The sequence below is a fragment of the Tinamus guttatus genome, unplaced genomic scaffold (assembly GCF_059628265.1).
Source record: "Tinamus guttatus ecotype Peru unplaced genomic scaffold, ASM5962826v1 Tinamus_guttatus_pri_ptg000685l, whole genome shotgun sequence".
NCBI classification, from domain to species: Eukaryota; Metazoa; Chordata; class Aves; order Tinamiformes; family Tinamidae; genus Tinamus; species Tinamus guttatus.
Window position 1 is genome coordinate 486,918 of NW_028289219.1, and position 25,359 is coordinate 512,276.

At 51.0% G+C, this 25,359-nt stretch overlaps 1 protein-coding gene across 2 annotated transcripts; it reads right to left on the reverse strand.

Annotated features, from left to right (window-relative positions):
- Positions 1-1,630: 1,630 nt before the first annotated feature.
- On the reverse strand, positions 1,631-25,128 carry LOC104570722 (SMAD family member 7). 2 transcript variants are annotated; one of them, XM_088536637.1, is made up of 3 exons: positions 24,994-25,128; positions 20,087-20,158; positions 1,631-2,285 (listed from the first exon to the last, which is right to left on the reverse strand). In XM_088536637.1, exons 1-3 carry the CDS (start codon positions 25,013-25,015, stop codon positions 1,747-1,749), a joined length of 633 nt encoding a protein of 210 aa, XP_088392763.1. In that variant the 5' UTR covers positions 25,016-25,128; the 3' UTR covers positions 1,631-1,746. The 2 variants fall into 2 exon arrangements, with proteins under 2 accessions (XP_088392763.1, XP_088392762.1); XM_088536636.1 differs by having other exon boundaries at positions 20,087-20,161.
- Between the last annotated feature and the right edge of the window lie 231 nt (positions 25,129-25,359).

Consider the following 25,359-nt stretch of genomic DNA (forward strand, 5'->3'; position numbering starts at 1 on the left):
AGCAAAAAAAAAAATGGCATATTTGGTGGCAACACTGAAAAGGGACTGCACAACACATCTAGATGTATTTCACTCCCAGCTGCAGCCTGCTCTGCTAGACCCAATCTCTGCTAGACCTCGTCTCTTCTAAACCCCGTCCCTACTAGACCCCATCCACACTTGACCCCATCTCTACTAGACTCTGTCTTTGCTAGACTCTGTTTCTACTAGACTCTATCCATAGTCCTCATCTCTGCTAGACCCTTTCTCTGCTAGACTTCATGTTTGCTATCACCCATCCCTGCTATCGCCCATCCCTGCTAGGCCGCCTCTGCTATACTTCATCTCTGCTAGATTCCCCTCACAATAGCCTCAAGCATCTCCTATCATCTGCTTCATCTACTGAAAAAGCCACTCTGTAAAACCTTGGATCAAGTGTACATTTTTATTTTTTAATGGAACATAAACTCCTTTAGAAAAAAACATTCATCTGGATGATAACACCCATAGAAAAAAACACCAATCTCGTGTTCTTTTTTTTTTTTAATTTGGCATTTGTTATTTGCATTTATATTAAAGCAAAGTGCATCTTTCTTATTTTTCTCGTTTATACACATTGCACAATACATAAATAATGATGCTTATAAAACGTCTTTATATTTACAAGTAATAATATATTTATATATAACATAAAATACATTTTTTCTTTAATAAATCTCAGAGTTTTTTTAAGGAGTCCTTTTTTTGTGTGTTTTATTTTCAAAGCACTACGATGCTAAAGTTCCAATGAGAATGCTCTCTTGTTCATTTAAACCTTTATATTTAGAAAAATAGCTTATGTTAAGGTCTAAACATGCTCATTGAGCTAAGAACAGTGTAAAAGTATCATACTTGTGTATGAATTCAAGAAGAAATGAAAGCACAACTGCATTTCCAGATACGATGGTACCGGGACAACCTGATCTAAGCAGGTTCCAACAGACCAACTATCATGAACACTTCTTTTTTTTTGTCAACTCCCCACCACTCCCGTTCGTTTTCCTTTGTTTTGTTCTGTTTTGTTGTTTTTTTGTTTTTCTTAGGCTTATGTTTCTGTCACTTTGCATCTCAGCTCAAATTGCAAAGCACGGGCTGGGCATATTCTCCACCATCTTTTTCATTTTTCTTCCCCTCCTATAAATCCGTGACAAAAAAAAAAGCTGGGAAAGGACGAGCGTCGCCTCTCCCAGCGCTCCCGTGGTACCATGGCCAGGTGTGAACGCCACGAGCTGGAGGCTTCAAAAAAACATCAAATCACGAAAAATATAAAATGGAGGAGCAAAAAAACCTGATTTGCAAGGTTTTGCATGACCAGCATCCACTGGGAGAGGGTCTCAGCTTGGCTTCAGATGAGATGTGCTGCCTTAGCAAGCAGCAAGTGACTCCCAAGTGCACGGAGCGCATCCGGTCACCGGAGCAGGGAGATAACGACCGTACGCAACCGGCCCCGGCCCTTCCCGCGCCTTCGCTCTTGCCCTTCTGAGTTATTGGTCATTCGCGCCTTTAAAAAATAGACAAGATTTATCAAAGCGCCAAGGCAAAAATCTTTCCATAAGCTATTTCTCAAAACAGGAAAAAAAGAAAAAACAGAAAAAAACAACGAACAAAACAAAACAAAAGAAAAACAACATCAACAACAACAACAAAAAAGTTTGCATGAAAAGCAAGCACTCAGAAGGAAATAATAGCAGCAAAGTAGTATAAATGTCATGAGTCCACTGTCTCGAGTCATCGGTTATTAAAAATAACCTCCAACCAGCACGGGCAACTGCTGATGAACTGTCTCGTGTAGCACTGGCCCCAGCCTTTCACAAAGCTGATCTGAACAGTAAATCCGGTCCATGGTTGCTGCATGAACTCATGGTCGTTCGGCCGCTGCAGGCTGTACGCCTTCTCGTAGTCGAACGCCTTGATGGAAAACCCTGGAAACACTTTGTGAACCAGCAACGTCCTGGAGTCGGGGTTGTCCAGTGTGGCCGACTTGATGAAGATGGGGTAACTGCTGCGGTTGTAGACCCACACGCCGTCCACTTCCTTGGTGAGCTGGATACCGTATCCGATTTTGCTGCGCACCTTCTGCACCAGCTGGCTCTTGTTGTCCGAATTGAGCTGGCCGAGGCAGAAACCGTTCCCCTGAGGTAGATCATAGAAGATATCCAGGGAGGGCTCTTGGACAGAATACAGCCGACCCACGCGCGTCTTCTCTTCCCAGTATGCCACCACGCACCAGTGTGACCGATCCCCTGGCTCCTGAAGAACTTGGGAATCTAAAGGGATAAAGAAAAAAGAAGAATTGAAGACCTTGGAAGCAATGATGAGACTGCACATTAACATTTTGGCCATGGTCTTCACAACCCTTCCGATGCACATGCAAATGCCCTCATCCTAGCCAAAGTTTTCAGAAGAACATGCATTAAGGTCCCATCTCAAGACCATTTCAACAAATCCTGGTCTTGGGGCACACCCAAATTCTTTAAGGCCTATCTCCAGTTCAAAACCCCACTATCTGCTTTCCAAAGTGCCTTCAGACCCACCAGCCCCTTTCTGAAGCTGCTGTAGCCCCTGGAGAGCTGCCAGATGCAGCCAGTGATGCCTCCCAAGCCCTTCAGCTCCCACCAAGGGGGTGAATCCCTGCACACAACTCAAGAGTGGAGCTGCCAGGCCTTTTTCCACAAGGAACAGGAGTTGTCCAAGACAACAGCAAGTCTCATGTGGTCCATTCATTCCACATGAAAGCCACATTTAATTTGCTATATGTCCATGTACGCCTGTGCTTGCACTATGTATTTATTGCAGCGGGTCTGCGGTTGGCAGCGGCGGAGCAGACACAGGAAGCTTTGCATTCGTTAACAAAAATGGCAAAAAAAAAAGGCAAAAAGCACAAGTTTGCTCTCTCGGCCCTTCTTGCTATCCACACTGTTCCAGCTGCACCGAAGCAGAAAAGGGCTGGGCATGAAACCAAGGGCCAGGTGAGAGAAAAAAAAAGACAAGAAACGGGAAAAACCCTCTGCTGATGCAGAACCCACGCTGCCGAGCCAGCAACTCCAGCCTTCATGGGCATGTTAAGACCTGGGAACCCATTAACCTAATTGTATATATAAAAAAAAGCAAAAAACAAGCCAGGACAGCAAGGCAGCGAGGATTCCTAAAATAATCCCAGGGGCCCCTGGGTGGCGGGAGCAGGTCGCGGACTCAACTGTGCCCACCTGGAAAGCCGCAGGAGCAAACGGATGCTGAGCACTAGCACTAATGTCCTGAAATGAGCCCAAAGCGAGCAGGGGGGAGTGCCTATGGCAGCTCGCCTGCTTGCACCATTTCTGTCTCTTTTTTTTTGCTATGAATAAGCCCATTTCCCCGACGTGGGCATTTTCCTGAAGCCTCGGCACTCTGCTTTAAGGCGCCTCTTTAAAAAGAAAAGAAGAAAAAAAAAAAAACCCGCCACACACTTTTAATTTCCTCATTTCCATGCCAGCAAGGAAAATATTTCTCCGCTCGCTGGAGGCAGCTACTAAAAATGGGCCCGGCCGCGTATTGACGCTGGGAAAGGGGGCCGGCCTGGGAAAGCCTCCCCCTTCCAGCGCCTCCCGCCACTTTGTTCCATGCAACTCTCTCCTGCTGAAACCTGGCACGGAATCCACCACGAGCGAGCCGGGGGGGTGGATAAAAAAGCCCGAGCAGAAGGGAAGGGAAGCGCCGGCGCCCCGGTTACCCTGCGCCGAAAGCGGGGCGCTGGCGGAGGCCAACGGGAGGTCGCTCTTTTTTTCCAATCCTTTTCCCCCAGTTCGGGGGCTAGCGCAAGGCAGGAGCGCGGGAAGGTCGCGGTGGCGGATGCGGCGGCGCCCTCTCCCCGCGGGAACGCCGCGGCTTCGCACATCCCAATTTTTCAAGCCGACGTCAGCAAAGCAGGGTTATTTATTTTATTTTTTTATCCCTCGGATTATAGGAATTGCCCGGCCCGTCGGAGTCGCGGGCGGCGCGCCCGGCACCCTCCTCCCGGCCATGGTCCATGCGCGCGGTGGCTCTTCCCTGGGTGCTCCCTGGACCTTGCTCCGCTCCAAAGGCACCTTGCCCTGAGGCCAGGCCGGCTCCCTCCGCAGCAGCGGGAATATTGCCCAAATAAAGGAACGAGCTCTGCTCAGCACGGAAAAGGGAATCGTGTAAAAAAGCAGCGTGAAACCATGGCCCCATCCTACCCACTGCAGCAGCAGAAGGGCTGCGCTCGGGGCCTGGCGGTGCCAAAATTCGCTATTTATATATAAGCACACAGCACTTCTTTTTTTTTTTTGGAAAGATATTTTAACTAGCTGCCTGTTTAAAGCGGAAAGAAAAGCCATGTTGTAAAAAAAAAGAAGAGAAAAAAAATATATCCCAGCAACCAATCCACCTAATCAGAGCCTGCAATCAGCGCCTAGAGCTTGCCATTTTTTTGGTGTTTTACAGAAGTTGAGAGAATTTTTGCAGCAGCGGCCATTGAATAGGCTGAAATCCCATACTGAAATTCCTATGAGCTTCTCATTTATTTTCTTTAGCATAAAAGTATCCCTTTTGGGTGGCGTGAGGGGGGAAAAAGATTTTTTCACCTCCCGTTTGCGCCTGCCGTAGAGAAGACCACTTAACAACAAGCTCATTGCCACTTACAAAGAGTTATTTAATTGCCAGCACATTAAGGGAAAAAAAAAAGAAAAAAGAAATAAATAAATAATAATTTTTAAAAAAAGCCAACTGCCTTGGCGATGAATGAACAGACCTTTATGGAGGGCTGGAAGTTCATGAATGAATCCCACTACGTTTTCAATGACATGGGGTGACCAGACCTCAAGGACAAGTCTTAGGTAATCGGGGATTTTTTATTTTTTTCCCGTCTCTGCGCCGGTGCCAGCACGCAGTACAAACATGCCAAAGCGCCTTCCGCTCGCGGGCTCCGGCTGCTGACGGGATGTCTGGTGCAGGAGCCGCGCGGCTCCGCGGGCAGCGCTCCGGCCCCGCTGCGCTCCCTTCCCAGACCAACACCTGGAAAAGACCCAGGGCTGCCATGGGACTGCAAGCCGGGATGATATTTAGCCATATAAACCCACGCCTTATGAGCCTGTTATGAAGCACCCCTTAATTTTCTGCTATCATAGATTTATTGCAATTTTTACACTTCTTTGCAGCCAGCCCAAGAGCCCCATCAGGGTGAGATCCACATGTTAAACCCGAGTTTGGACTCAGGCTGGGTTTGCACAAGATGCAGCAGCAAAGCTCAAACAGGGCATTGCACCAGTGCCTGGCAGCAGCAGGCACTGAAAAAATTTCCCTAATTTTGGGGTGAATTTGCGGGTTATGGAATGGCATCACCCGCATGTGTGCTTTTTCCTTCCAAGTTCAGGCGCTTTTATTACAGGGTGAGGGAGGAAAAGATCTTTTTACATTCAGGAAGAAGCAAAACGTTTCAGCAAAATTTCAGCCAGAGTTTCTGTTTGAAGGCAGGGAAAAAAAAAAAAAAAAAAAAAAAAAAAGCCCTTTTGGCTTGAAAGAAACATGCCTGCCATAAATCTTAATCTAGTAGCGAGCACCGAGTCATTTCCATCCCTCCTATACACGGCGAAACGTAGTCCAATAGGGACGTCCCCTCGCTGCTCCCAGCGAGGGCTCGGGCACTGGTGCCGGCGAGGAAGGGAAGTCCCGGAGCTGGGATTTGCAAGAGCTGAACGTCCCTGCTGGTTTCGGCACCAGTTTCTCCTGCAGTTTTGGGACAAGTCCCCTTATTCCCTGCATTTTCCAGCCAGGAAGCGCAGCCAACCTTTCTCCATCACAGCCCCGTCAGCTGCTCCGCTCAACAGCAGCGGGAGAAAACAGGGCTAACCGGATTAGTTTAGTTTTGTTCACACTTATTTTGGGGGGAAATGGAGGCAGGAAAGGTCACTCCTCCCCCTCCACGCTGAAGCGTGGCCAAGCGGCAGCAAGGCTCCCTTGCAGCACTGCAGCTCCTTCCAGGTTTTCCCATCCCAGCCTTGTCACTCTGCCAAGTTCTCCAAGGTATATGGGCAGCAATCTGGGAATGGGATTCAGGAAGGGGAGGTTTTGTTCTGCCCAGTTTTGTTTGGACATTACCAAAGGTTTTTCTGCAAGTTTGGGAGAGCCGTCTTCTGCAAGAGCAATGCTCCTGGCTGATCCCGCTCCTAGCTGATCCCTGGCTCCATTACTGCCCGTAGCCATCTCCATGTACCTGCTCTTAGCCAAAACAGGTATCCAGCACTGCTCCTGATTAGCTTTTCACATGCGTTTTTACTAGAGCATTTCTCAGTGACAAGAGGACTACATGCACATGCTATCACCCAATCTCAAGAGTACCCTGAGAGCACTGTAAGACTTCCGTGCTTTGATTATTTTTTTAATCTCAGCACTGTCAACCCGAAGGATCTTCTCAAGCTTCTCCTGATCTCCTCCCACATCCCCTCCTGTCCTGCTCCTCTGCTACCTCCATGGTGAGACTCTGTCCAGGAGAACGACTCTGATGCAACGTTGCCTTTGGCACGTCCCACCCCGCGCGGTGAGCCAAGGGTGGCCCGTTTCATGGTGCCCCCGCAGGGTCACTGGAGGCTGTGACACTGCAGACGTGACCGTTCACTCCACGCTAGCTGGGAAAAGTCAGCAGAAGAACTGAGGCAGCCACAGAGTGCTGCAAGGTCAAGGGCAACAAGGAGACCGTTTTCCCATGCTAGACATAGACCCCTGAGGCAGCAAGGAAACATTATGGGCAAAATGCGGTTAAGAAAACGAGTGCAAACATCTCCTCAGGGGCCAGCTCCTCAGATGTGCCATCTCCTCGGGGACAGCTCCAATCTGGCCCCAGTAAGAACCTCTTTGCAGGAATCCTTGGAAGAACCTACATGCCAACTCCTATTTGAGAAATGGATGGCCACGGCGAGGACACAGAGTGTGACCTGCAACCCCATCGCTCATGATAAGCCAAGAGAAACTGGCACAGAAAAAGAGGAATTTTACCTCCTCTCTAATCTCTCTTGCAATTTGCAGTGCACTGACAGGGATGGGGGGAAGCAAACAAAAAGTCCAAAACACCCTTCCGAGCCAAATTTTTCAGCCGTGCTTTCAGAACACTGGAAAAAAAGCACAGAAAAACTAAATTGCAGGATACAGGAAAGGTCTCTGGGCCTTCCATGGCATTTGTGGGCCACCTGAGTATGCCACCCCAACGATGCCTTGCCCAGGCCCTTCACAGCCCGCTACAAACATGGGCCAGGCAACTCCCACCCCTGGTCCGGAGGCTCTGATCATTGATTCAAGGCCAATATGGAGTATTGGCATGCGCTAGACTCTGGTTGCTCACGGAAGATGTGATGCACCCCAATCAGCGCCTGTCACTCCTCAGGGGTCTATCCGGCCTTGGTGCAACTGCAGCCCCTAAAAAGCCAGTCCAGCCTGGCATGTCAACACACACTTAGGGAGCCCTTAATCTATGGATTATTGACACGGGAGACCATAACATCTCTTTAGGAGCCATCGTGTCAGTAGGTACTTAGAGAGGCCTTAATCCGCGGATTGACAGGCTAGACTGTAAAATTGTGTCTATGTCTAATTAGGCGGCTCTTCTTACTCAAGGAACACAGCAGTCCATGTGAGCTGAAGGGCCTTAAGATGATTTCTTTAATTTATTAACTGGTTGCTCACTCAATCACAGGATGATTGAAGTTGAAAGGACCTTTGGAGATCATCTTGTCCAACTGCCCTGCACAAGCAGGTCCATTGCTTAAAGGCCCTCAACAATGTAATTGAAATTTACATGAAAATTCATGTCTGGCCTCACTGTCCCCTCCCCCAAAGGTTTGTTTTCTCGACACCAACAGCAGCAAGTCTTCCTGTCTGGAAAAGGACAACCTTCTTTTCTGGGGGAAACCCTGTGCCTGAAAATACTCTTCTGTCAAAAGCCATTTTGACCTCAGTGAAGTGTTTTGCCTGGGGAAGAAGTAGTTTTGGCACTCCATTTGTCCATGTTTTATAAGGGTGGTTATCTGGAAGACAAGATGTTCCCAAAAGACATGAACTCCTTGAGTCCGATGGGAATGCAAGAGATAAAATCTGGTATTGGCCATTAAGCGAAGCAGTCAGGGATTTCCCAACATTTGTAGCTAGGGCTTCGGTCCAGACTCTTCTTAGGGGTGACCAGTTCCCTGTAGCTCTCCCAAACACTGTTCCTCAATTTGGCCCAGCTATACTACCAGGTCCACTCCTACATTATGACACCCTGGGGAGTCAAGCAAGAGTTTCCATCACTGGCATCACGGCTGGAAAAACCTCTCATGAAATCTCCACCAAGCTTTGGAACAAAAATAAGGTCAGGTTACATGGGGAAGAGAAGACGTCTGGTCCTGAGGACATCCCCGAAGGTTTCCACCCCACCTGGGACAAGGCCTTGGGCCAAGGCTTCTTCGTAGGTGCTCCATGTGGTAACCAGCCTCAAACGTTGCAAGGTAATTTAGAGGGGGGGACATGAAAATGAGCAAACCCTCCAGTTCCCACAGAGATTCTGGAATCTCCATCCTTGTAGATGTCCAAAAACCACCTGGACAGGGTCTTGGATAAGGGGACCCTGCTGTACCCAGCACACCTCACACAGGCTATGCCAATAGATGGGCCCAGAAGGGAAGTCAAAGCTTGGGGAATGTGGGATGATGAACACACATGTGGAGCACAGCAAGGTGGTAGATCAAGACGCCTGGATGTACCTTACCAGGTGCCAATCGAAGGGTGAGGTGAACAGAAAGAGCCCAAGCAAAACTCCTGGGCATCCGACAAGCCACACGATTCACTGACACCCCGAGTCACCACAGTCACCTCATTCCAGCCCTTAACCAATGCACAGAGCTAAAAAAAAAAAAAAAAAAAAAGAACCCACCCCCTAGAAGAGGAGCAGCTCCTCGGTGCCGCCTCACCGGCCCTACGAGGCGGCGGCCATCGGCCTGCGTCGGCCGCGGCGACACGAGGGGAGCGGAGGCAAACCACGCACGCCCCAAAACCGTCTGGGGCGGTTAGTGAGGAGGCAGCCGGCTCCGGTTTCCTCCGTACCAGCTTTTGGGCCTCATCAGCCATGCAAATTATAGAGCACCGCGCCGTCTGAAGGCCAAATTTTGACTCGGCGCGGAGAAAAAGCCTTGGAGGAAGGGTGGGGACGGCAGCAGGCAGCCAAATCCATTCATAATATTTACAGTAAATGGGCCTCTTTGCTGTTGTTTAGTATACAGCCAGGCTAATTATTTTTGAAGTTTTAATTTTCAAGCGCCTCCTTTACCTGCCTCTCCCCTCACCATCCCCCCATCGGCTCCGAGGTGTGGGAAACTTTGCTCTTTCTTCTCCTGCGCACCGGGAATCCCTCCCTCAGTCCCGGCCTCTCCGAGGAGGAGCCCCAGAGTTGGAGAGGGAGAAGAAATGCTTCAAGGGGGGGACCAAAGGGTAGGGAAGGTGGAAAAAAAGAAAGTGGGGGGGACCCTCCCAGAGGAGCAGCAGGAAAATCCCACTGGCTTTTTGGGCAAAATAATAGAGAATTCCTTTGCAGTCCCACATTCTGGAGAAGCAGCAAGGGTAAAGCTGGTTATGCTGCCATATGGAAAAAAGATCCCATTGGGTGTTTCTTTGGGAAAACAAAGCAAGTTGTGCTGTGGAAGCTGCTCAAAGCTGATGTGTGGCATTGGGGTGACTTGTGCTGGACCAGCTGCAGGACCTCAGAAGCCTTGTCAGATGCCATCCAAGGCACTTGCTCACCTGTATCTTCCCTGGGTCTTGCCAACATCTCCACTGAGGTCTCCTCATCCCCCTGGCTTAAGAGTGGCCTGGTGCTTAGGACCATGTGGTGTCACCCCGCTTGTGTGACCATCAGCAAGGCTTCCCAAGGAGACAGAGACCCAGCGCACACATGGGACCACATATCCGAGGAGGCTTGCAAGGTCTCACTCCTTCAGCAGCCACCAGCCTGAAGCTAACAGTGGCCACCAAAGAGCTGAATGCAGCACCTAAGCCACATCCCGGCGTGACAGAGCCCCCAAAACACTCGTAATTAAGGCTTAAAATGCAATGAAATCGGGAAAACTCTCTCTCCCACCGCAACCCTTGCATGGGGGGAAAATGGATCCACGTCCCTGGGAGAGACGCAGCTCCCCGCGCTTCCTCCTTCCCGCAGGAAGCATGTAGCCAGGCGGCTTACACGCTAAAAGGCTTGTAAAGGCCTCAATAAAAAACGATGCACGGTCGTCTAGGGTTTCCAAAGCGATACCCAACACCCAGATGTGCGCTGCGACTCGCTCCCGAGCGCATTCCTGCCCCGCGCAGGCGCACACCGAGCAAGCAGCGAGCAAAATTTATCCTCCTTCCCTGCAGCCCACTGACCTACAATTCTCCCCGAAGTTATTCCAGGAGCGAAAACAGACATTTAGCCAAAAAAAAAAAGGAAATAAAAGAAAAAGAAGCGGCACCCACCCTCAGCCACACAGGCTTTCCGGAGGGGTCGGGAAGAAACGCTCCTCGCACGGAGAGGGGAAAACGTGGAAAACCACACTTTTTTTGGGAACAAAAGTGCTTTTCACTCGCGCCCCAGCCCCGCTCCGTAACAATTATGAAAACTGTTTAGCTGGGATGGCATTTGGAACATTTACTGCATTCCAGCCAATAAATTCCATTCCCGGATCTGATGGAAAAAAAGCCCCCACCGCTTTCCCCTTTTCCCCCTCCCCTGGCTTTCATTCCTTCTGTCTTTCTTTACAACCTAATACCCTGTCGACTCCGGGCCAGGGCCTACTTAGGGGGAAAAAAAAACACCCAGCGCCAGACTGGAGACAGCCTGTAGACTGCAAAAGTTAATCATTACTTCTGTCTGCCTGCCTAATCTAATCGCGGCGGAGCCCGCGCGCGGGGCCGGCCGGCTGCGGCAAAACCGGCTCCCCCCGCATCCCTCGGCCAGCGCCTGGACCGCACTCGCGCATCATCCCCCCTCTTGCTTTGCTGGGGATTAATAATACTTAGCAATTATGGGGAATATGACGTTCGTTAAGTAATTAACCCCCGCGGCGCTGGCGAGGGCCGGCAGCTCCAACTGAGACCTAACCATGTCGTGACACCCTCCCTCAGGCGGACGGCAGGCAGCGGGGCCACCTGGCCCTGGTGCTGTGCTGGAAAAATGCAGAAAAAAATAAAAAATAATAATAGAAAAGCACCTTTGTGCTGTGTCCTGGGTGCAGCCCGGCCCTGCCGCTGCCGCGCCGGGGTGCTTTTTCCGTGCTCCACTCGGTCCGCCCATGATAAAGAGCAGAAAAAGCTACAGGCCTCTTTGCATCAAGATTTATGAGTTTGTTCCTTCTAATGAGCTTGAAAAGTCTCCGCCTGCTTTCCAAAGAAAATGCATTCATCAGCTCAAGCTCAGTGATGTAACTCCGGGCTCCTGACACGTTTTCCAAATAAAACTTGAGTTGCTTCAATTCCCGCGCCGCTGCTTCGAGCAGGGCGTTTTGGGGAGGCAGTTTCACCACTCCAGTCCAAGGAAGGCTCTTTTTTCCCGTTATTTTCGCTCTTTGGAGCTTTCCCCCCACACACATACTTTTCTGCCCAGCTCAGCTGTGCAAACCCAGCACGCTGCAAAGAGCTGCAACCACCTACCTGCCCGGCAAACCTCCTGGTGCACATCAAAGAGCCAGCAGAAAACCAGCTCTTCCCACCTTTCGCCTCAAAGACCAACCTTTATACTGGTATTACCCCCAGCCTCTCCACTGCCTGGGTACTAATCCCTGGGACTTTTTAGTATCTAGCAATAAGAGTCACCAGCTCCATCGTGAAAAGCCTGGAGCCGACTTCCCTGGTTGTAAAAGCACAGGATGTTTGAACTTTCACCAGCCGGCTGGATCCAAAGCTGCTCTTTTGCAGAAGTTAATGAACACCTGAGCGGGGCAGCAGGTAACACCAGGGCCGCCCATGGGTCTGGAAGGAGCGCGGAAGGAGCGACAAGGAACGTGCTGCAGCAAAGCGTGACGTGGACGTAGCGCACCAGGCTATTTTCTGCCTCTGAATGCTGCTCTAATGCTCCCCCTCGCAAAGCGAGCTCTTATTTTTAATCAACTCTGGCAGCTCTACAAACAAAATCTATTCAAGAAAGAAAATTACCATTCACAGCCTCGTGCTCACTCATTATGTACACGTATATGTACATACTTGCAACAATACTCCCAAGGCTCAACAGTCCCAGCGGCTCTCAAGCTATTCACTTAATGTAAGAAAAAATCCACCTTTCCACCTGCCCAGATATGCAGCATCAGGCTTGGAAAAATCCACGTGAGTCTGCTGGGGCAGCAGCATGGTCCCACTGATGTCCCCAAAACTGGGGGGACTGACTCCAGGAGCACCTTAGCAAAGTCAAGCTAGGCAGGAGATGTGCAGGAGGGTCCATCACCACCTGAGCGGCGCTTCTACACCTCCTGGCCCTGTGTCCATCCATTGGTTGGCTTGGTGGATGGTTTCTGAGGAGCCGGAGGACCCAAGCAAGGATAACAAGCCTCAGTGGCCCAGTAATAGTTTTCCAAGAAAGGTCCAGTAAATGAGGTTGTGGCTTGACAACATTGGGCTGCAGAGCTTCCAGGAAGAGATCTCTAGTGCTGAGCAACAAGAGCAAAGCCCCAGTCCAACAGAACTTGCTCTGCCAACTCAAATTGGCTAAAAATCACCACAGGGATCAGCCATACCGGCCAGTAACACTAACACTACGCCAGGTTCAGGTGTCCTTCTGCCGCCAACCAAGCAGCACAAAACCAGGAGCAATCCCACCGGCTCGGTGGATCGCCACCGTGAACCTGATCTGCATCAGAGGCAGGAGCACGAAGCTCCTTGCAGTGCCCTGGTCCAAGATAACCCCACCACGGCAACCTCCTTCCCACCCAGCTTGCCAGCAGGGCACATCACAGCAAGGCCCAGCAGGGACCCAGGCCACCAAGTCAAGGGGAGAGGGGCTGTCGGGAGCCAAGGGGACAGCAATGGGGAGCTGGAGCAGTGACACTTTTCATGCAGCGAGGTTAAAAGGGTAGAGAAGGGCTGAGCCAGCTCTTACAGAGCTGCTCTCTCTCCCTTTCTTTTTTTTTTCTGCAAGTTAAAACCAAGATAATGACACTGGGTGGGGACCAATTTTGAGGGCTGAGCAGCCAAACCATAATTAGTCTGCAAGCCAAGAGCTTCCTAGGCCTCACAGCTTGGGGAAGGAAGCCGAGCAAAGTCATGAAACGAGTCTGCAGCAACGCGAGATGCAAAGACAGGGTTCGCGCGACAACGACCCTGCTATTAAAATATTTTCCAACATCACACAAATAAAACAAAAGGGTTTGACCAGTCCCTCTCTGAACACCACGAGATCTTTCCGACGGGATGGGAGAGAAGCTCAATTTTTCTTTTCTTCCTCCTCCCCCATCACTTTCTTCCCTTTCACCAGTAACTCTGTTTTCTTGTATTTCTTTCTTGCTTTTTTTTTCCCTCCCTCTTGGCTCTTTGCTCATAAAAGACTGATGTAATTTCCTGTCTTGTCCCAATGTTTCCTGTTAATTAACAGGGTGAAAGTTATCATCATGTATTTAAACGGCTACCCCAAAAGAAAAAAAAAATACATATTAGATTTTATAATATTATAAATATGTCCCTGTCCCATCTTTTGCCCCAGCTTTTCCCTGGGGAGAGCAGAGGGTGCCCCAGTCAGAGCTGTGGGACATGAGCAGCCGAGGCACCGAGGTCCCTCCACGCTGGCATTGGCCACATAAGGATGCAAGTGCAGGAGAATCCTCAGCTTTCCCAGGACCAGGATGGAAAATCCCTGCAACGCTATCCGGGCGAAGCGCCTTTTTTTTTTTTTTTCTTGCAAAAAAATGTTAAAAATGCCAAGCAAGAGACAGACAGACAGACAGCCTGGCTGCAGCAATGAGGTCACCCCACCATCCCCTCCAGCTCAATGCTTGAGGAATACACCCAAAGCCACCGCTTTTATTTTAATAAATAAATAAATAAATAAAAGGCTAATCACCAGAGGCCGGAAATCCTGCGGGACAGGACAGGACAGGACGGGACACTCAGCACCCTCCATTCCCACTGAGCTCAGCCTGGCGGGAGCTGGGGATGGCTCCCGGGTGCCCCGTTTTGCCCCCCGCGCAGTGGCTGAAACGCAGCAAAATCGGGTCCAAGAGCGTGGGGCGCACGGCGGGTTCGCCACGTCCCCGCCAGCGGCCGCACGCTGCCCGTTAATAATATCCCGGTTCCAAAAATAAACTGGGAAGGAAGCTCCTTTGTGACAGTGGGCAGGAGGCCAGGTGGCCGCGCGGGTCATTCCCGCCGGGCGCGGGAGGACGTGGTGGGGCTGGCAGCCACGTCCGCGGCCACCCGTCACGCCAGGACGCCGCGCGGTCCTCCTGGCCGCCAAGATGCTCCTCCTGCAGCAGCTCGTCTTGCCGTTGGGGTGCTCCAGCGGCAACGCTCCATGGAGACGTCCTGGCAGGACCCAAGTTGGAAGTTGCATCTCCCACGGCTTGGTGCAAGTCAGGTCTCTTGGGGGAAAAGCATCATGTTTTGGACACCTAGCCCAAAAGAGGCAGGTTCTTCCAGCTGCCAGGACACCAGGGATGAGGCATGATCCCACTCTTGGAACTCCACATGGTGGGCGCCCATCTCCCCACACCATTGAGCACATCCAAGGGTGGCTGCACCCTCAACCTCCGCATTTAGAAGCAACATCACACCCCGTCCTCCCGTCCCCGCCGCCGGTAGACGCGCGGGGTTAATGTTACTTGTTCCCATAGTGTAACTGATACCCGACCGCAGCCATCGTAGATGGAAAAGATTCAGCGCCCCGTCCCTGCCAGCTCGGGACGGCTCCCTTACGAGTGTGTTTTTGTCCCGTCTCATTTTAAATGTCCCAAAGGATCGAGTTTCCGCCGCTCATTGGGACATTTTATTTTGCAAGCAGACGCCGTTTCGAGGCGGTCGCCGGCGGGCACCCAGGCACACACCTCCCTGGCACCCGTCTCCAGCCTTCGCCTCTTGCTCGCCTTCCTCCACAAAAAACAAGCCTTGCCAGCCTGCCGAAACACAGGAGAGCGACCCAGGGCCCAGCGGCAACAAAAATACCTAAGATAACTCTGCGGAAATCGCGCACGCTTCAGTTCTTCCCTTTTTGCCGAAAACTGAGCGGTGCCGGGTCATGACAAAAGGGAAAAAAAAAAAAACAACGCAATAATTTTTTTGTGTGTGTTTTCTCTTTTTTTCCCCTTTTTTAGCCCGCCGGCGAGGCTCCCCCTTAAGCAGGGCGGGAGCCAGGAGCGGGCGCGCGCTCCCGAGGCCGCCCCGGCCGCCACGGTCAGATGATGCGCGAGGCTCCCAGCCTGGCAGGCGGCCGGCTCTGCTCCCGCGACTCCGATGCTGTCATCTCCGCCTTAACCCCTGATAACCTCCCCGGCCCGCGGGAGGCCACGGGGGCTTTGCTTTTTTCTTTTTTTTGGCTTTTTTGCCCGCTGCCACCAAGGTGAAGGAAAGCAAAAGCATTTAGAATATACATATATACGCACACATATGCTTTTTTTAAAGGAGGTACTGCTCAAAAATAAACAAGGGGGGGGGAATATATCTCTATATTCCCAAGTAATTGTTTATCCCCGAGCAAACACACAACGCAGCAACACAGGAAGACGTCTCCATTTTGGATTATAATAGGATGCTGTGTTTGTAAATAAAGGCATTTCCCAGGAGGTTATAAACCCCGCATTGGGGGCAGGGGAGACGGAGAAGCGCAGGCAGGAGCGGCCCCATAGGATCCCGCTGGGGCTGGAGCGAGGAGCTGGATAGCGGGACTACGCCGGCTCCTCCCGGGAAGAGCTCCAGGTTTAGGGAAGGTGCTTGGGCCGGGCCAGCCGGGATACCAGCAGGGATCAAAGACATAGTGAAACATTCCTGGCCCGCGTGACGAAATGCCGGCCGCCCGCCCGCCGATCCCACCGGCATCAGAGGCGGGAGGCGCGCCGAGTCCCGAGCAGCCTCCAGCACCACCTTGGACGTGGTGCCACCAAGGCCACCACCAACATGGTAGGATCAACAGGAGCTCCCAAGCTCAAGATGAGGGAATTCTGGGGGGAAAACACTCGTTGTGGTATTTTATTAATAGCTCCTTCCAAAGAAAAAGGAAAGGTGGCTCATGTCCTCATCTCTGGACACAGGTTCTAGGGCTCTTGGAGACCCAATGTCCTATGCGCGGTCTGGGGGAGCCACCACGGCCAGGTTCTGCTATGGGTTTCCACCACCCAGCCATCCATCACGTCACTCCAGGGGAGTCTAGCAAGGAGAGTCCTGGCCAAACACTACCGAGACCCTGCGCTGAGAAGACCAAAGATGCAGATGGAGGACACCATGACCAGGGGGTCCTCATCCACCCATGAAGCCACCACTGGTGAAACCAGGGAAACGAGGGAAGGCTGGACATGCAAAGACAGCCGAGGTGCAATGGGCGCAGTCGGTGAGAACAGGATGACAGCAGAGGCATCATGAGATGGAGTGCAAGGAGCAGCGGGGAACAAAACAGCAACCAACATTGCCTTCAAAGCCGGCCAAGCCACGCGGACTCCACGGGTGGCTCCAGTCTGATTTTGACCTCTGCCACAACCTCGCTTCCATCTTCTTTTTTTATTTTATTTTTTCCCCTGCTTTTTAAACAAATCTCAGTAAGCTCCAGAGCTTTAACATGGCCACAAGGTGCCCTCCCGCTTGGCCCCATGTGCAAGGACTGCCCCACTGGAGACCAGGTCAACCTCAGCGTTTGGGGAGGAACCAGCTGCTTAGTGAGGGACCCCCCCGGCCTGGGGGATGACGTTTTCTCATGCATTTGCTTTTCTCCCTTTTTTAAAAAAAAAAAGAAAAAAAAACTTTTTTTTTTTTCTCTTCCCTTGCCAAAAGCATCAAGTGGCAGGCTGCAAGCTCCCGACCTTCCTCCCACCCTGAACTGAGCCCCATTCATTAGGCCGTCTCTCCACAGGGCGGGCCGGCAAGGAAAACAGCCTGCGGAGCCCAGGGAAGGGAGAAGGAGGCTGGGACGGGTTACAGCAAGGGGAAACCACTCAACCCTCCCACATTCACTGAGACTCGGCCTCCAGGAGGAGCGAGCAAGTCCTACTGGTAGTTGGACCCAAACGTTCTCTTCCAGGGACGGATCTTCCCCGGGGATGTGGATTTTTTACTGCACTCTTTACCATGTTCAGCATCTTTCCAAAGCCCCCATGCGAGCTTGGCTGACCGCAAAGCTGTCAACCTCCACCTGTCTCGCTTCCCAAATCCCCTCTCGCGCCGATAGCGATCTGCCTTGCTTAATCCCACCCTTTGGGCTTGGAGAAGGAGCCGGAACCTCCCTTCCCTGGCCCTGCAACAGCAGCACCAAGTCCAGCTGAAAGCCACAACCAAATGGGCACGAGCTGCGCTTCACCTGGGCCAATGCCATCTCCTGGCCAATGACATCTCCACTCTCACTGCATGTCCCTGGCAGAGCTGCTCTCCATGCAACCCTCAACGTGCTCCTTGGCCAACACAGCTCGTCTGCTTCCAGATCTACCCAAACTGGGGGTTGTGCTGTTTTCTAAAGCAAGTTTTTGCAAGCAATTTGCAACACTGGGGCATGAACATGGGGTGCACACTGGCCTCTGGAGGGAGATGAAGACTGAAGGAGGGTCTTCCTCTTCCCATAGAGCACCTATGATCAAAACAATATGCTCCCAACTCCTCAAAACCCCATTTAAACATGCTCTTCACCTAACTAAAATGTGCCAAAAGAAAAAGATTTTTTTTAAAAAAGTCCACTTTGGAGCATTGCTGCAAACTGTGTTTATTTTCCTTTCTGGCCTGGGTCTCTCCAGTTGGGAATTTTCAGCGCTGCACTCCTGTGTGTGGAAGCGGAGCTGCCAGTAAATCAGAGCAAATTCAAAACAAATGCTCTTTCATGTGGAGGCATTCGGCTTTGTTTCACGGCCTGTGGAGCTAACCGTATCCCTCCATGAGTCAACTCTCCTATCAGCTCCTCATTAAACTAAATGGCTACAATTACATTTGTGGAGGGGGAAAGAGAGAAAAAAAGAGCAGCTAATGATCCTACAAGGCTCTGTTTCCAGGCGTATTTTTGGGGAGGGGGTGAGGGGAGGTGGCAGTGAGGAACCTTTGATAACTAAGACACCCCCCCTCAAAAAAAAAAAATTAAATTGAATAATAAAAAAAAACTGTGGGGGCCAGAGGCTTTATGAATGCAGCGTTCCCCTGCGGAGCGGCCCGGCCGGGTGTCGATGTGCCGGGAGATTAGGCGACCCCGCGGAGGCCCCCGGGCCCAGTGTTCCCAGGCGGGCGCTGTGATTTCCTGCATCCCCCCCCTGCTCCGCCGCCTCCTCCAGGAGCAGCCCAGACAGACGAGATGTTATCGATAGCCCGGCACCGCGCAGAAAGCCCCCTTTTAAAAGCGAGTGCTTCCTCTGCTTATTGCAAGCGGCATCCTGCGGATCTTGGCTCCCTCCGCCCCTCCACCGCACGGGGAAGTAAAAAAGGGGGAAAGAAAAAAAAAAGAAACCTAACAACATCATGATTGTGTCGTTTTGCTCCATGCTTTTTTTTTTTCCTACGTGTTCCCAAAAGCTATAGGCTCCAAAGCGAAGAAAAACCCAACTCTGCCCCAAAAAACCCTTAAAAGAAAAAAAAAAAAAAGCCTGGCAACAAGTCGCTCTGCTCCCTTTCCCCCTCCATTTGATTAATTCTCATTAGGGCCCTTGAGCAAACAATATGGTCCCCTCTCGAATTCAACGGCCAGGGTATACGTTACACGGCAAGAAAAACAAACACGGCGCGCTTAAGGACATCCACGCCGAGCGCAATTCCTGGAGAGAGCCAAGGGCCCTCCCAAGGCTCACAAGACCAGCACAATGTCCCGCTGATGGGAAGCCAGCACAGACACACGGGGAAGGGGTTTCAGGTGCTTGGCCATCGTATGCTAATGCTTTGGGAGCAGGAATGAGGTCAAAAGCCTGGCTTCACAGAGAAGAGAGTTGCCAGGGATGGGACACCCTGAGAAAGCCATATCTGCTGCTCCATTGAAGCCCAGAACACGGTGGGGAAACTATCCCCCAAAACCCGTAATGTCACCTGCAGATTGGGATGGTAATGGGAAAACGAGGAATACGCACTGACTTCTCCAAGGTTGCAGTTGTGGTTTCTCCCCAGCTACCTTCAACCTCACAAACGGGACTGATGGAGCAGATGCCCACGCATGGCCCACATCCACTAATGCAGGTTAGACAAACACCAATGCAAGGTTCACATGCACCATTCCCCCCAACATACAACCCACAGGGGAGTTCGTACCTGCCTCCCGTGAGCAAGAAGACATGGCACAAGGTACCCGTACCTCAGTCATGGGCCCACCTAGTGCTGCCTGCCCACCAGCACAGCTCCTTACAAACCACAGTGCAACGCAACAACTGGGAGCAAGCAAACCTCGCAGCTCATCCCCGTGAGATGTCACACGCAGGCTACCCCAACAAAAACACAGCCCATGATAAGCTCCCAAACACCGTGCTAACAATCCCGGCAACACAGAAGAGGTGGAACAAGACACAGTCACTCAATCCTCCCACGAGGGAACCACTGTACGTGCTCCAACAGCCTTGCACGTGTTCCAACAGCCTGTACCCTCTAGTGAATAATTTGTGGGTATCACTTAGCCTTCGCCAGCACACCTCTTCCAGCCTCACTCCAAAAGCATAAGGCTGGAATCCAAAGTAAATGTGGAGTTAGGAGGACAAAGAGCTGTGCCTAGGATCATCAACACATCCCCTCCAAGTGAGCTGCTCAGCCGCTACCAAAAAGAAACCCAATTCTCCCTGTAAGCACACCTTTCTCAACAACTTGCATCCTCCAAACTCTCCAGTGTGCCTCTTCTTGTTCACTTTGGCCCCCTTTGTCAATGGGAACAGCAGGGACACAGACAGAGACAAATTGTCCCAAGAAATGCGCCCAACGGTAAGGTCAGTAAGAGCAGTCTTACCTGAAAGCCCCCCAGGGGCTAGACAATTAGTTCCCCCTGTTTCAGTGGAGGAAGGCACAGAGTCTGGACAATCTGCTGGGGCGGAGGGAAAGAAAAAGAATTAAGTATATATATTCATCCCGTAGCATGCCGTAAACAATGCCGAGAGCAGAACACGCATTCCAAAGAGCTGAACAGGAAGCAATTACTAATTGTCTGCACAGACACGGTAGTTCATCAAGATGCATCCACCCTAACTCATTGCCTCCACCAAGGCTCTACACTGCACCTCATCACCAGCCAACGATGATTATAGACTGGCAAAGATTACAGACTGGCTCCCATCTTTCCATCCAAGTCAAAGGCTCATGAAATGCAACCCGTCATCCTTATGACATAACTCACTAAGCTCCCCAGAAGCCTAAATCACTGCCTTCTCCTTCAAGTTTAGCCAACACCGGTGCTCACTAACGTGTAAACTGAAAGAGAAATGGCTAATTGCTACAAGGGGTCTAATGTTAAGGCTCCTTTTGCTGCAAAGGGTCTAAAGTTAAGAGTGCTTTCCTCATCAACTTCTCATCAGATTTGGATTCCCTACTGATACCACCTGGCTCACTGCTGCATCTCAAAGAGCAACCACTTGGAGGATCAAGGCCTAGTAAGTCATTTCTCCAGAATTCATCCCCAAAATCCTAGCAAAGAAAATCCTGTGTGTGCGTATAACCTCATTTTATCAGAGTAAAGTATAAGCCCTAACAGGAATATACAGTTTAACAGGATATACTTAATCAAACCGAAAACAATGGAGGAGACAGGAAATGGACTTACTTGTAGAATACTGTATATTATACACGCGCTAAATGCCTGGTCATGTTTTCTGGGTTCCAGAGAAATACATTGCTGCCTTTTTTTTAACCCTTTCCACCTCCTAGTCTGGACAACTCCCTCCACCCTTCCCTGAGATGATTCCAAATGCTTTGGCTGTGGATGCTGTCTGAACACAGGCTGGGCCATCCTACATGCGGTGCCCCATGGTGGTCTTCACCCTGCACCTCTCACACATGGCAAGCTCCTCCACGAGTCCCTGCGAGTCCTGGGGGTAAAGGACATGATTTGCCCCTTCCACATCATCTTACTCTGGAGGTCATACATAGCCAGGTCCTCTCTTAGCACACTGGACACGTTACAGGAGAAAAGGATCTAATTCACAAGATGGCAGGAGAGAATCCGATTAGTACGTCCACTTAGGACTTAAAATACATAACCCTAATGATGAGATTTACAGCAGTCCTGCTCCAGTTTGATTCCAAAGACTAGGGCCATTTGGAGTTTCTCCACTGAAGCTAAAAGCTTGGATGGACTCAGAGGCTCCCAAAACACCTGGGCTGTTCCCTGATCAGCAGCAACAGTCCAAGAAGAACCAAAGTATTTCATTACTGTTTACTTCTCTTGATAGCTACCAGTTCCCTTCCCACGTCTCACTATCTAACAGCCAGTTTGCTTTATCAATCACAAACATCCTTCTAAAGCAGAGTGCCAGAGGTCTCCTTACAGGACACAGTGCTGACATAGCCTTCACTCTAGAACAAGAGTGATGATCCCATATGTCACAGGCAGGAAAACATGGACCTCCTGAGCTTGTAGCACTAAACGTGGCTAATTTTATCCTTGCACAATTCATATCACCCACAGATTACCCAAGGACTCTTGCTGGTATGGGCTACTCTGGCTCACTTTATGTTTGGCACTGCAGCAATCATGGTCTCAAAGGTTTATGCAATTCTTGGGAAGAGACTCACATGCACTAAATTCTCCTACCGCGATATAAAACCATCGTGAAGATATGCAATTATTCCCGGTGGCTACTGGCCCAACCGTGCAAGGTACCGAATATTCCCTGGAAGCTGCCAAATCTTCAACTCCCATGAAAACCAACACCACATGAGGGCACACGCCTCTGCAGCTAACTCTCAGCAGGTTCCCTGCACTGCTGTGTCCAGGCACCACCTCCATGCAGGCTTCCCAGGACACTGTGTGCACCACAGGCTCATGGACATCCCAGCCAGGACCACCCTGCAATGATGAGAGAACCGCCCCTTTCACTGGGGGGATCTCCTCTGGTCAGCAATGCTGGAGATGCCTTCAGGAGCAGCATCTAGACAGAGCATGGGACAAAGGCTCCAGCAGAGGCTACCAGTGCATCCGTATCAGAAGAACAAACTACCTACCCGAACCCTGGTGTCTGAGGGCACCTCTGTCCTCCCTGCCTCCAACACAGTCATACCGGGCAGCTCCTGCAGAGACATCCCGCCCATGTATACTCCTTCAGATAAGAAATGGAGAGAGTCACCCCTACAACTCTTCCCGCAGAGACTCAACAGAGCACGCTGTCCCAGACCCACCGCCTCCTGGCTGTCAGAGGGCAGATCCTTCTGCTTTACAGAAAGGTGATATGTAGCAAATCCATCAACAAGGCACACATGACGTTTCGGTGACTATAGCAGTCCCCTCTGCCTCCCTTTCTGTCTCTCTCTCCCACCTTTCCTTAAGCAAATGGCACAACCCACGCAAGAGGGATAGATGCAGCCTATATGTCCATATATACAAAACCCTTATGAGACTTAGCACCAGGTGCTTAAGCATTTTTATTACCGCTACCATGCTTCATGGAAGAGCACTGTGTTCACTTTCCCGAGCTGCATAATTCTCCACCACTTTTGCAGCAAGTTCTTCGACATTGCCGAAGTATAACTGGAGCAACCAACCCTAACCAACCTCTCTCAGCCTGAGACAGCTCATTTTAACTGTCCACATAACAGGCTACAGCCCAAGTCACTTCTTCACTTTCATTTAACCAGCCTCAGGTCCAACCATCATCCAGCCAAAGCTCGGGAACAGAAACAGGGGACACCCCAGCGTGGCTCTGCCGGCCACACATCACTGCCACGGTGCCCAGCTGTTAAATTCGCTCTTGTTCTCACCACAATAGCCCCAATGGAAAAGGCACTGTGTGTGCAAACAGAGAGGAAAAAAAAACATTAGCAGAGGTTGCCAAAGCCACCTGCAATGACAGACTGATGGGCCCCGCTCGCGCCTGTCACCGCTCCGCGCGCCCCGTGCCTCCCAGTTCAACTGCCAACTGGGCTGCTCTTTCAAAAAGAGAGGGGGAAAAAAGAGAGAGAGAGAAAAAAAAAAGAAACTGGAACTTTTTGGTGAGTAACCCGGTTGTTTCTGTGCTTCCGATTGGCAGCGTTAATCACTTCCTATTGGCTGATAGGAGGAACTTTTCCTTTCGAAATGGCACATTCATGCGCTGCGGCTTTTCTGTTTACACACATTTTGCTACCTTATGTCAACACTTGCTAATGAATAAATATATCACTCGGCTAACTGAAAATGAGGTCCTGGCAAAGGCAGATTGGATGTTTGAAACCCTGCTAATAGATTTATCCCAACGTCTTTGCAGGAAACCCAAGGCAAGCATTAACCCTTCTCTCCTGGAGCTTCACACAGGCGCAGAGCCCCCCGAAAAACCCTTTGCAGAAGAGTTTCCATCCCGCACCGGCATTGTCAGAAGGTAAAAATAAAGGAAAAAGAAGAGGAAATCTCCACAGCTGAAGCTTTCCAGGGAGCAATCCCTTGTCCAGCCAGGAAAGGACCAAAATGATGTGTCTTGTCCCCAGAACAACCCTCACTCTACACTTGGCAAGGGGCCTTCTGAGTCAGCCAGCTCCCAAGTAGTGCTCGCGAGGGATGTTGCCCATAACACTGATACCTCCTTGTTAATTAAGGCCCGGTTATCTCCTGTTTTTGCAAAATATTGCACACTTTGCAACCCAACCGCTCGCTAAACAGCTCTGCCAGCCCCCGCTGGGCATTTCCCAGGGAAGAGCCGCAAGCAGCAACAGGGCCCAGTGAAGTCCTATCCCCGAGGAAGCCCAGGTCCCCGCCGGATGGGGCCTGGCACCCAAAACAGCTCTTTTGATCAAGTAAGAGCCAGTCTTTCGGAATGGGCCTATTTCCAACTCCCTCGCGACCCGGTGGAGCTGCCCCGGCTACTCCTCATCCATGAAGCCCTGGGAGGGGGGGGATGGAGAGAGAGGAGGTGGAGCTGCCCCCCCGCCGCCTTCATCCCCCTTTCCGATTTCCAGCAGCTCTTTCCGCCCTGCCAGCCTTACTTATATCCTGCTGTCGGCCACGGCTTTGTGCAGGCGGCTGCCCGGCCCCAAACGGGCTTTGCAAGAGGCAGAGCTGGCTTAAAAATATATATAAAATAAAGGGTGGGAAAAAAGATCACGCTTCTGTATCCTCTTTCCTCACTTTTTGCCACCTGCCCGGACAGGACTAGGCTGCCGTAAAGCACAGAAAGGTCCCTGTGAGCCCCACGTGCCAAGTCTCATTCAGCTTCTCTGCCAGCACCAAGCGACTTTCCCAAGCGACCCGGCCGCGCCGAGCTGAATTCCTTAAAAAAAATCCCCGTCGCGGGCGAGCTCAGGAGCGAGCAGTAATCGCATTGCACGGCCTCGGAGCCTGGCTCCATGCCCTGCGTGCTCCAAGCACTCTGGCCCCCAGCTTGCATTTTCCCTCCACGGCCATCCCGGCTTCTGAAGTGAGTGGCCGAGGCCTAGGCTGCAACTGCAATCCTGCCTGGAGTTTCCTGCTCTCCTTTTTTTTAAAAAAAAATCCGAGTCTGTGCAGAGGATTTCTTAAACAAATCATGCATTAATTCTTCCGGGGGGAGGGGGGGTGAATTGGATATAGTAGCGTTGGGATCAGACACACACACAGGCAGCCCCCAAAGCGAAAATGCATGGGAATAACAAAGGCAGGAGGCATTTCCTTGGAGTGAGGGGACAGCAACGCGCATTTTAACGGGAAAACGCAAAAAAAGGAAAAAACCAAAAAAGTAAAAAAATAGCTCTACTCACCCGTTGGTTTGAGAAAATCCATTGGATATCTGGAGTAGGGTGGAGGGGGAGACTCTGGAATGAGAAAAGTACAGAGAAAATAAAGGCCGAGCCATGAGAAAGAAGAATAAGGGGGGGGAAAAAAAAGTAGAAAAAAAAAAAGAGATAGGAACTTATGATAACAGTGGCATTCTTTAAGCCAAACTGTTTGTCTTAGCTCTGGGGGTTGGAGGCAGGGCAGCGAGGCGGTGATTGCCTTGATATTTAGCTGTCAGATAAACAAAAGGGGCCGTCTGGCGCCAGGCTCGCTGCTATCTGCCGCGCGGGCCGTCTGCGCCGGGGCCGCCACGGCTCCCGGGGCCGCCCGGCCCTAATCCCCGGCCCCGG